The sequence below is a fragment of the Monodelphis domestica genome, chromosome 6, assembly GCF_027887165.1.
Source record: "Monodelphis domestica isolate mMonDom1 chromosome 6, mMonDom1.pri, whole genome shotgun sequence".
NCBI classification, from domain to species: domain Eukaryota; kingdom Metazoa; phylum Chordata; class Mammalia; order Didelphimorphia; family Didelphidae; genus Monodelphis; species Monodelphis domestica.
In genome coordinates, this window is record NC_077232.1 from 259,810,809 (window position 1) to 259,823,496 (window position 12,688).

At 37.6% G+C, this 12,688-nt stretch overlaps 1 protein-coding gene across 9 annotated transcripts in view; it reads right to left on the bottom strand.

The window, feature by feature from the left end:
* NFKB1 (nuclear factor kappa B subunit 1) overlaps window positions 1-12,688 on the bottom strand; it is a 167,646-nt gene that overhangs the window by 23,701 nt on the left and 131,257 nt on the right. For all 9 annotated transcript variants that reach the window (XM_007495877.3, XM_056803144.1, XM_007495876.3 and 6 more), the window contains 6 exons: window positions 11,646-11,750; window positions 9,861-9,952; window positions 7,910-8,048; window positions 5,172-5,315; window positions 4,535-4,621; window positions 1,056-1,241 (listed from right to left, as the gene is read on the bottom strand). In XM_007495877.3, the coding sequence (XP_007495939.1) occupies window positions 1,056-1,241; window positions 4,535-4,621; window positions 5,172-5,315; window positions 7,910-8,048; window positions 9,861-9,952; window positions 11,646-11,750 (753 nt within the window). The remainder of the gene's footprint in view (window positions 1-1,055; window positions 1,242-4,534; window positions 4,622-5,171; window positions 5,316-7,909; window positions 8,049-9,860; window positions 9,953-11,645; window positions 11,751-12,688) is intronic.

Here is a 12,688-nt window from a genome sequence, read left to right on the forward strand (position 1 = left end):
AGAGGGCAGAAAAAATCAAACAACTAATCCATCTCAGAAAATAGGAAGGGGAAAGGCCAGGAGAAGTTGTTTAGCTTGTCTTGTTTTCAGACAAACCTGAACGTGGTTGATAACACTGTAGATCTTTGGCCTGGAGAAAACTTGGGAGGGGTCTGTTGGAGGGGGAGTGTATGGGCTATCTACAAGTTTCTGGATGGCTCTCATATGCAAGAAGGATTAGACTTGCTCTGCTTGGACCAGAAAGCAGATCTAGGAGTGATGGGTAGCAGCCAAAAGAAAAATAAAAGCCTATTTAGTTTTGATGTAAGAAAAAAACCTTCTGAAGAATTAGAGCTGCCCAAAATGGATTGGTGCCAAAGTGGGTTTCCCGTTCCTAGAGGTCTATATTTAGAGTCTGAATGTCTACTTTTTGGTTCTTAGATCTTATGGATTGGAGTAAAAATGATCTCTGAAGGGCAGCTAGGTGTCTCCCTGAACAGAGTGCCAGACTTGGAGATAGGGGGTGCCAGGCTCCAATCTAGCCTCGGATACTTCCTAGCTGTGTGACCCTGGGCAAGCAGAACCCCAAGTGCCTAGCCTTTACCCCTCTTCTGCCCTGGAACCAATATTGGATGTCAATTGTAAGACAGAAGGGAAGGGTTTAAAAAAACGATCTCTCAGATTTCACCTTACTTGTAGATTTTGTGACTTTATGATTCGGTCTAGAAGACAAATCAGTGGATTTTCTTTGAAGCTTTTAAAAATGAGGACAGGCACATATCCTCCTGGTATATATATTATCTAGAGAACTTATATTTATAAATAAGAATGCTTCTCCTGGTAGTGGAAGTATAGAAAAAAAGATCTGAGGTGTATATTCAACACTGTGTCCCTAAAGTGTAAAATTCTAAAAGCTATGTACTAGTTACATTATTAATATAATATATTAGGTATTAATAAATCAAATTAATCTTAACATTAAAAAACAACCAATAAAATCAGCGTCAGGAAATATCTTGCTCTAAAGAACCAACCTCCCTCCCTTAATAAAGATTAATCATTTACTTATTACTTACCCTGTAACCTACAATCTTCCTCTTCTACTACTGTGCACGTCAAAGTAATCTCATCTCTCCCAGTGACTCTGGGCTTATCGTCTTGCTCTGTGGTTTTTAGTATTTTCCCAGAAAGTTCTGCAGAGCTCCTGTCATCACTCTCATCACAGCCTGCATGGCCTTGCACAGAAGAGGAGTCTAGAGTTCCTAAAAATAATGAATGAAGATCAGCTGGTTCTCAGTCTAATCAACTCCCTCCATTATCATGTTATGTTAATAAGGATCCAATAGTTCAAGAAAATGAAGAAAAAAGTCATTTTCAGATATGTTTTTAAAATGCCTGTGAAAAAATGAATAATATGGAAAAAGGTATCGAGTGATAGCACTTCTATAACACAGTGGAATTGCTTGTCAGCTCTGGAAGGGGGGGAGGGAAAAGGGAAGGGAAAGAAAATGAATCATATAAACCTGGAAAAATCTTTAAAAATAAAAAATAGAGGAAAAAAATAAACTAGGTTTTTCTAAAGCAAAAATAAAATAAAATGCTTGTGAAAAAGTAATCTATTAAATAATTTTCAAAATTTCATTTTTTAACCTCTAAATAGATATTTTTACACCCTTATTTTCCATCTTAAAATCAATACTGTGTATTGGCTCCAAGGCAGAAGAGTGGTAAGGGCTAGGCAATGGGGGTTAAGTAACTTGCTCAGGGTCACACAGCTGGGAAGTGTCTGAGGCCAGATTTGAATCCAAGATCTCCCATCTCTAGGCTTGGCTCTCAATCCATTGCATTTAGCTACCCACCTCCTGACTTCTTTTTTAAAAATAAAAATCCTTACCTTCTGTCTTACTATCAACTCTAAGACAGAAGAACAGTAAGGACTAGGCAATAAGAGTTAAGTGATTTGCCCAGGTTACACAGGGATAATCAGATTACCCAGGGATTATCGGAGGCTAGATTTGAATCCAGGATCTTCTGACCTAGCTCTCAATCTACTAAACCACTTAGTCCTTTAATCTTTAAAATTAAACTATTCCATTATTTTAAGACATTAAAAGCTTTAAATTGTAGGTAAATGAACTTCTTTAAATTTAAAAAAGTGTATAAAGAAGTTTATGGGTACAATCCTTTTTAGTTCTTCCTATATTTAACTATTCATGTTTATGGATGATTAAGTTTTTTATTATGAACTTTTATTATATTTATCATATTGTTATAATTTATAGTCATACTTATTCTCTTATTAAAAAAAAACCCTTACCTTCTATCTTAGAATCAATACTGATTGATTGGTTCCAAGATAGAAGAGCAGTAAGCTCTAGTCCATGGGGGTTAAGTGACTTATTCAGGGTCACACTGCTAGAAAGTATCTGAGGTCACATTTGAACCCAGGACCTCCCATCTCTAGACCTGGCTCTCAATCTACTGAGCCATCCAGTTGCCCCTTAGAACATTTTTTTAAAAAAGAAAAATTAAGTAAAAAAAAAAAAGTTTAGATACTTTTCTTTCTCCATTATTTTCGATTAATAGAATTAGTAGGTTCTATGTGAATGCTTTGGTTTTTCCATCTTTTTTTCTTCTAGAGTAATAATCAATCATAATAGATAGCATTTAAAGCCCACCATTTCTGGGTCATAGTCTTTTCAGCCCAGTCACTTAGTATTTGCCCTTTTAATTCTTGAATGGATATTCTAGAACAGACATATCACCCAAATTCTGGACACAAACCAGCAATGCCAAAACAGATGTTGGCTCTTGAAGGCTCTTCTCTACATCTGGATAAAAATTATGTCTGGGGCTAGTGTGTGAGAGAGCCAGAGAAGCCTTTTATAATGTGATACTCTCAAGTGTGAGATGAATAGTTTTTATCTTGTGATGATTTTTACAATGTGAGGATCAAATTTTATCATGGGATGATCCCTTCTCATCTTCCTGATTTATCATTCTTCAATCCTTTCTTCCATTCACTGACATCTAAAATAAATAGTTTTCTAAACCTTTTTGGGGTTGGGATTTATATGAATAACAGTCCCACTGGGTAATCACTTCAATGCCATAAGAAACCCATTGATATGGTGGAAAAATAAAACTAGTCGTCAGAAAAACTGAGTTCAAACCTTAATGTCTTTGGGCATCTAACTACCTCTCTGGGTAGTGGCTTTCTCGTCTATAAAATGGATATGTTGATCCTTGTATTTCCTGTCTTGAAGATTTGTTCACCAACAGCACTTCTCAAACACCAGGAGTTGGACTAACTATTGGGATACAAAGGGACGTAAAAAGCCAGCCTCTGTTCTCAAGGAATTCACAGGGAAATCTTGGTAAACTTCACTAGATGTCTTCAAGCAAAGGCTGTCCTTTTGGATTCCTATGGTTTGGCAGTTCACAAAGGGTGGCCTATGGACTTCTGGGATTTCCAAGGCCCTTTCAGGGAATCTGCAAGGGCAAAACTATGCTCATAATAATACTAAAACATTATCTGCATATTATAATTCTTTTCCAACTACATCTGTGGGAGGTTGAATTTTCAAGCAACAGAAGGACTACAAAAACCTATGAGAATCAACTTTTCTTCTATTAATCTAGATAGAAAAGAAATTTGGAAAAATATGTAAATCCTTCTCCTAATTTTTTAATTTGGAAAATAGTTTTTTTTAATGAATACATTATTTAAGTTAATTTAATCATTTAAGTTAGTAAGAGGTTTGTTATTTTAAATAAATTAATATTTTAAAATTTATCATTTTTAAATTTATATGTGAATATGTATTTACATTTGAATTATATTGAATAATTTATATAGGTATATATATTTATATTTGAATTATATTGAATAATTTATATATGAACATAGATTTATATTTGAATTATATTGAATAATTTATATATGAACATGGATTTATATTTGAATTATATTGAATAATTTATATATGAACATAAATGTTCATAGATAGAGCCTGCCTAAATAAAAGTTCTTTTGGGTGGTTCCTCAATCATATTTTTTTAAACCCTTACCTTCCATCTTGGAATCAATACCCTGTATTGGTTCCAAGGCAGAAGAGTGGTAAGGGCTAGGCAATGGGGGTCAAGTGACTTGCCAAGGGTCACACAGCTGGGAAGTGTCTGAGGCCTGATTTGAATCCAGGACCTCCCGTCTCTAGGCTTGACTCTCAATCCACTGAGCTACCCAGCTGCCCCCTCTCAATCATTTTAAAGAGTGTAAAGACCAAAAAGAATCAGCACCATTTCTGTGGAGGTTTGTATTGACCTACATGGCTGCTGGGTCCCCTCTAACTTGATAATTCTGTGGTTCTGATACAACTCCTGTAGCAAAATATTTTGATCACTTTTATTCATTTAATTCTTTGAGATGTGGGTAGATAATATTACTGTGGTAAAACCATAAACATCTTTTTTTTCTTTTGATGTTTCTGGATTTTTGTGTGTGGGTGCGCGTGTTGGTTCATCCCTTAAGGTTACGAAACCCAACATTCATTACCATGCTTCATCCCAGCATTAGACTTGGTTGTGCCAGGATGGAAGGGAATTCCAGCATAAGAAAATCCATAGGGAGCGAAGCCATATCCTAAAAAAGCAAAGGAAATGAAAAATGTGCCATCATGATTTTTTAAAATCAAAAGTCAGCAACGACACCTCTTGCCCCCACCAACAAGCCTTGGGGTAAGTGACACGTGCCTGTACCAGAAATCGGAAAACTATAAAACTTTCAGAGGAGGGGTAGAGTTCCACTTCTGTGAGATTTCTACTATTCCACTCTGACATATTAATGGTGCGTTATGATAACCCCAACTCTAAGTCTCTGGTTAAAAGGAAACTCTAAGGTCTTCACTGCATGGGGCATACGGGAGAATTCAGAATGGGATTCAGCATGCCACCACAATTTAATCTTATTCTTTAGGAAAAGAACATTTTATCCCAAGCAATACCATGAATCCCCAAACAGGCTTAGTTTATTAACTGCATACCTCAAATGAGATCTCACTGAAAGAAAAAAACATATTTAGGTATCTACTTAGATAAACAGCACTAGTTCTAGTTTGAACTGGAGGTGGGAGGGTGGGAAATGTGGTCTCCATACAAACTAAGAATTCAGAGAAACGGAAAGGCATTCTTACCTGGACCAGCACTTGCACTCCCACCTCCTCCACCGCCACCACCATACATCCCTCCTCCTCCAGCTCCAGCACCACTCCCACCGCCAAAACTGTCCGAAAAATTAGGCATGAGTTTTTGTCGTTTTCTTTGGACTTCCTCTTTATCTGTATTTGGAGAAAAGAAAAAGAAGGGAGAAGAGAAACCAAAGGGGGTAAAAAAGACAATTAGTTGATACCAGGAGCCACAAAAAGAATATCAACTCTGTTTATATTTTTAAACACTTTCAAGGGAAATCGAAAGTACATATGGAGAAGAGACACTAAATTTCAAGAAGCCCTGTATTGGTTCCAAAGGGAAATCAAATTGTGTAACAGATAAAGGGATGCCACAAGAAAGTACACACCCAAAGCTTGCCATTGCTCTAAGGCCCCACAATGGCCCCCAAGTCTCTTGTAAGAATTTCTAACTGTGTCATAGTTATACAAATTAATGGAAATAGAATGTTTAGAAAAGAACAGAATAAGTTACTAGGGGGTCCTTCCTTCCTTCCTTCCTTCCTTCCTTCCTTCCTTCCTTCCTTCCTTCCTTCCTTCCTCCCTCCCTCCCTCCCTCCCTCCCTCCCTCCCTCCTTCCTTCCTTCCTTCCTTCCTTCCTTCCTTCCTTCCTTCCTTCCTTCCTTCCTTCCTTCCTTCCTTCCTTCCTTCCTTCCTTCCTTCCTTCCTTCCTTTGTAGGTAGCAGAAAAGGAATCGTGAAGTATCTGATGGAACATGGATGCTAGATGGGGATAGAAGCAAGAGGGCTGATCCTCAGAAAAGCATGGAGGAGAGTGAGACAAAAAGAAAGAAGATGGCACAGGTACCATGAAGTGGAAAGAAGACAGTACAATCCTAATTACAATGGAAAGTCTCTTTCTCTTCCCTGAAGTTAACAGGTAATGATGATGATTTTACAAATCAAAACCAGATATTTTAAGGGACTGTTTCAAGAGGAAAAAGAGTCAGGGTTGGAGAATTTTTGAGAAAATACACCACCTGTAGAAACTTGTGATGTGTAATTTTAGAGACAAGTGAACTCGGATCTGAGGAAGTTCACTCATTTCAATGTGATTTCACAACTTTTAATGGGTTGGTAGATTTCCCCCTAAATTTTACTAGGAAGAATTAAAAGCCCAATTCGTTATTCATCTTAGATGCTGCTATTTCTATATTTGTGGTCCTTGACATCTCAGGTAGAGAAGCCCGAAGAATGGGATGGACACATCCATCATCCAGTAAATTCTAAGGGATAGATGGAATCTCAAATGAGACCAAAATAGGAGTTTGGATTTTCCTATTCACTTTGCTTGGCTGTGAAAGATGTATTTTGTCAGAACAATGGAAAATTTGGAAGCAATTAAAAAAAATAAAATGAGTTACTTAAAAAAGAGTTCCCTATCAATAAATATGACTACAACTATTAAATTCCATAACAAATGGCTGATGAGTAGCCCCACCACTAACCCTTAAAGAAAGCTTGCTTATAAACAATAGCTTTTGCTATAGCAAAAAAAAAAAGCGTCCTCTTGCTTTTTCTCCTACATAATATTCCATCTTCCAAACCATCATTTTGGCAGACTGCCTCTGGCCCTGGAATGCATTTTTCATTTCTGCTTTTTAGAATCCTTAGCTACCTGAAAAACCCAAATAACCACAATAAAATGTCCCTTTTTCCCTACATAAGAACCCTCCTGATTCCTGCTACTCCTAGTAGCTCCATCACTTCTCCACTGAAATTACCTGGAATTTATTCTATATAAGCAAGTAACTATTTAAATGGACCTTTGATCTCATTAGTTTGAGAAATCCCCCTCCACTTGGCTGAAGGCAACTCAATATGGGCAATTGGCCATCAGTGTCCTCCCAAAAGTTTGCCATGGGGGGCTCCACCCAATGCTTCTTTGCTGTACTCCTTAACTATGCAAATATTTATAAATGTATGGTATATACCCAAATATCTATGCATATGTGTGTACATATATGTATGGGTGTGTTTATATAAATGTAAACATATATAAATTTTCTCCTATAACATATAAGCTCCTTGAGCAAAAGGTGTTTTATTTTCGTCTGTATCACCAGCCTCTAGCTCAGTGCCTTGCATTTAGTAGGATGTTTGCTGATTGTTTCCTTTACATAATGATTATAAATCTACATCCCATAAGAGAAATTTCTAAAACAAGAATCCAAAAGCATGCTTAATATGTTGCTTTTAATGTTTTCCAACTTTTGTATTTTCCTTTTTTACTCCATGGGACAATTAACAGTTTTCCCTTGGATATACCTCCAACTGTCCTCTTTGCTGATTAAAAAAAATTATTTTTATTGTCATGAAAAACACACTTCCATATTGGCCATTGTTGTAGGAGCTCACTCATACATAACCCAAACCCCAAAATGAAACCGAAAATACTCCAAGTTCTTTCTCTGAAGGTAGATAGTATTACCCATCAGAAGTCTTTCAGGATAGTCCCAGATTGTTGTCTTTTTTGATTTTATGAGCACCGTGTTATATATTTGGGGAAAATCTATCACTAAACCTTGAACGATTAAATAAGCTTGGATGTCATGATTAAATTTTATTTAATAAAGAATATCAAAATGGCATTTCTTTGGAATATGGACACCTGAATTCCAGGCAACAGAAATCATGAAACTATTCAGACAGACATCATATTTTGATATTTTAGAGAAATAATTTCAAAAGGCAAAAATAACTTACCTTTAATTTCTGGGTAGTACAGAAATGGTTTTGGCTCACTGGTTTCCAGATCAGATTTCCGCCGAAGCTGGACAAATACAGAGGCTGGCTTGGTAATGTTGACATCTTTATATTTTGGAGTTTTGAATACGATGGCAAACTGTAGGATACAGAGATGCAGGTTTTTATAGGATAAGGATGGGAGGTCTCTCTTGCTCTCTCAGTAAATTTTTGGATTAAGAAAGCTATTTTAAATGACCACTCTACTATAATTTGTATTTTTCAATTTCCCCCAATTCTTTTTAAGTTGGTCAGACCCAGAAGTATAATTCCCCACCTATAAGATGAACTAATGTCCAATAAATGGGCAGCCCATTCTCTCCCTTTTCCAGCTTGGTCCTAAGATCCTGCTCTTAAGTATTTCCAATAGTACTGAAATAATCAGTTTAGGAGTGTGGAAAGAAAAAAGGGAGAGAGAAAAAGGGGAACTATCTGGTTAATACTCCAGAATCAAATACCATCCTTTTTGTTATATATACTTCGCAGCCATTTACACCCTCAGAAAAGCTCAACAAACTCCCCCAAACTAGCAGGAAGCCTGAAAACTCATCAGTACTAGATGAAGGTCTTCTAGGAAGACCTGAGTTCTAGTCCTACTTCTACACTGGCTGTGGACACTGAGTAAAACCCTCTAACCTCTCACTGGCCCAGATCTAAGAAACAAGTCTTTACAAGTGGAGGGATAGGGGCCTGGGATGGAAGTTCAGATGTCTCTCTGTCCTTTCTACCTCACCCTCCGAAAGAGGCTGGGACAATGATGGCATACTCTTCACTTCAGTCCTGCCATGATAAGAAATCAGTAACTGGGAGAGATCTGGGGACACCACCCAGTTCAATCCTCTCATTGGATGGATGGGGATTTGGGGCTGATTGGCACAAGACTGAAGAGCCAAGAGAAACAAACCAGGATCTGGAGTCCAAGGGCAGGCTCCTTTCCTTTGCACAAGAACCATCTCCTCATCGGTATCTCTCAGCCCTGGGCTTCCCAAATTCTCAACTTTCAACCACTTGCCGAGTTATCATTGGACAACCCTTCCAATTCTTCACAATGTGATAAGATGCTCCTAGCTACCAGAGGACCTCAGTTTGAAGACCACCTCTGAAATGGAAGGCTTTTCAGTGAAGCTCCCTCAGCAGGTTTCAGATTTATTTATGGGCTCAAGCATACCACTCTCCTGAGAAGCACACAGAGGCTCACTGCCTATGACTCACCAAGTACTCAAATAGGTAGACACACCAAAGACTCCTAGGGTTGGAGCTTGAGTGGTCTAATGGGGACTTGCATGACTCATCATTGTCTGGGGGCAAAAAAACCCAAACCTCATAGTTCTTTCAAGTACTCTGTCACAGAATTTAAATAAATGTTTGTGAGTAGTGCAGTTCTTTAGGGGAAGACAAAGAGGCCAGATTTCCTCCTGATAACTGCTCTTACTTACACTGCAGGTGAAGGATCAGAAAATTCCTTAACTGTGAAAAACCCTATCAAAGAAGCATTTCACCTAGTATTCCTTTAATTTTGCAGACAAGGAAATTGAGGTTCAAAGACGAGAAAGGATCTGGTACAAGGTCACAGAACTACTCAGTGTTGTAGCCGAGACTACAGGAATTGTGATTCCAGGACACTATGCTTTTCAATTACCCCAAACTACCTCTTGAAAAATAGATACAGCAGAAGTTTTGTTTCATTTGCCCGTTAGACCACGAGCTCCTTGACAACATCATTCATTCATTCATTTTGCCTTTCATTGTACTCCAAGCTTGGTCCAGTACTTGGCACTCTGTAGGTGTAATAAATGCTTGCTGCCAAACTCTGCTCATTCACCCAATTTCTTTTATTTATTGCCATAACTAGCATTTCTAGAAAATCATTGTGGTATACCTCTCAAAAAAATAGCAAAACACATCTCTTTACCTGTCTGTGAACATCTGTAGGAGAAAAATCTCCGAAGCCTTCCCAGAATCCACCATTCTCTTCTTCTTCATAAAAACGAATTTGGATGTCATCTATAAAAGAGTTATACCTCTTTATGGATTTTACAAACAGGTTAAAAAGGAAGGCATCAAATGGCTGGAGAGATACCATTTCAGAACACGCCACAATCCATCTCCATTCTTGCCGACCTGTTACCCTTGTCATCACCTTGAAACACTTGATGTTTTCTCTGGGGTAAAGTCCCTAATCCAGAAACATTTTTGGAAGAACCACTGTTACCTGATGAGATCCTTAGTATAGAGCAGCTGCCAGGGTGTTTGAGATCCACGGATACCCCCGACCCCCACCTTCTCATCTTAATCCTCACCCAATAAAGAGAACAAATTAAATTACAGCAACTTTTTTCTTTTTTTCCTTTAAAATTAACTTTTTGCCTTTTTGAAGATTTTATAGTAACTTTCAATATGTCGGAAATAGATGACTGTACTCTAATTACCACTATTATTTACTGGGGGGTGGGAAGGTGGAACAGTCCCTACTCATTCTGGAAGTACTAAGGTCACAGACTGTAACATTTACAACATTGAAATACAAGTGGGGCTGACTCCATTGATTGCCTTTAGATTGCTACTATTCCTTGCTTCTTTTTATTCTTATCAGGAGGAAAAAATGATAAGCTTTGTTTTTAAAATAACAGGTTTGGTCTGGGTGTGAAGTATGCAGATGTTTTAAGGAATCTCTTGGGTTTCCAATGTCAACCTCACAGGGACTATAGATATAGTTCCTAAGTTTCCAAAAAAAAAAATGCTTCAGCTGAATATTTAGCAAAAAAGTGTGTGCCGGAAGTATTAAAAGAATCAACTGAGAGGTGTTTGGAAATATAGTTCTCCCTAGGAGTGTGCTGGGAAGATCTGATCAATAATCCATGAGGATCTGGAGAATATAGAGAGGGAAAAGGTGATAGAAAACTCCTTCCTCATAAGAACTAGAAGAACACTTTAAAGAGAATTCGAGGAAGGACTTGGGAGAAGCTGGTAAGCAGAGTGTATTTTGGAAGGACCATTTCCTGTGATTACAGAAGAGAAGCCAAGAATAATGGGCTAATCTGACTTATTTAATAAGTGCCTGAGTTTGGCTATTATCCTGGAAAGAAATATGAAGATTCTTGAGATACTTTAATCAGCGTCTAGAAGAGGACAAAATAGGGTGAAAGTAAGTTTCCATACAAGTGAAGATGAGTCATCTGCTGTCGTGTTGAGGGTTTGAGGTGACATAGGCTAGGATCATAGCTATGGTATTATAGTTACCTAAGTCTCTGCTAATCATTAACCTCATTTGTTAGCAAATTGCTTGTGTTCTGCAACTGAATATTTATGTAGTTATAGAGAAAGAAAGAAGAGTTTTCTCTAGTCAATTAAATGATATTTTCATGAACTAGGGGTAGAGTCTCATGCCAATCAATTAATTGAAGAGAAGACATTAAAATTTTATTAATTAGAAACAAAAGATCCAAACACACTCCTGTATCACTCTATAGAGTTCTGAAGGATAGAGAGAGATTGTAAAAGTCAAGAGGCAAGTTTAGGGGAGACCCACAAGTGAAACGTGGTCAAACCCGAAGCTGCATTTAATAAACATCAGGCAAGAGAAAAAAACGTGTTGCAAGTAGAAAAAGGAATACTGTTTGTTAAGTGTTTATAAATACCTCATAATCACAGTCAGTCTGAACTCTGTTCCACATCATAAGCCCAGACATGCCCTTACCTTTCTGAACCTTATCACAAAGAAGATAAATCTCCTCCCCTCCAGTAACACAGCCTGCAGTCCTGTCCATTCTGACAATCTTCAGGTTTGAGGCATTGGGAGCTTCTGTTAACAGAATGAATAGTAACAAAACCACAGGTTAGCCTAGGTTTCGGGAGGCTGCTCCAAGTGGTACAGAGTCCTTTTTGCACAGAGGACAGGAAACTTCAAGATGACATCTTCTCTTACGGTATTTTAAATGGGTTAAGAATAATGAAATGAAAATATCTTGTATCAGGGCAGCTAGTTGGCTCAGTGGTGGAGAGAGAGCCAGGTCTAACGATGGAAGTTCTGGATTCATATCTGACTGTAGACCTAGCTATGTGACCCTGGACAAGTGACTTAACCCCCATTGCCTAGCCCTTACTTCTCTTCTACCTTAAAACTAATACTTAGTATTGATTCTAAGATGGAAGATAAGGGTTCATAGACAGACAGACAATCAGACAGATAGATGGACGCATAGATGGATGGATAGAAGGATGGATATATATATATAGATAGACAGATAGACAGATAAATAGATAGACATAAATATTTCTTATGTCAGAGTTCAAACTATATTTGGGCATTAAGTCAAGCCAACAAGCATTTATCAAGCATTGTGCCTTTAAGTACTTGGGAAATGCATTAATCTATTCATTCCTACCTACAAGGTAGGTAGATAGAAGAAGATAACATCTATTCCTTCCTATTATGACAGAGTAGGAATAAAATAGTGAGAAGACTTTTCCATACTTTTAAGAGTTTCTTGTTTCAAGTTTTATCTCGGGGAAGTTCTGATCACTTGGTTATATGGTTCTTACTTCAATCATGGATCCATCACCCAACAAATAGCAAATGCCAACTATGTGGCTGGCACTGTGCTGGCATATAACATTACTTGCATGATAGGACTGTGAGGCTGATAGCACCATAAGAGTATTGAGGGGAAAAATTCAGTTAAACTATTTAATAATTCCTGTTCTCAAGAAAAAGGCAAACAGAAATGTTATTTTTCTTTC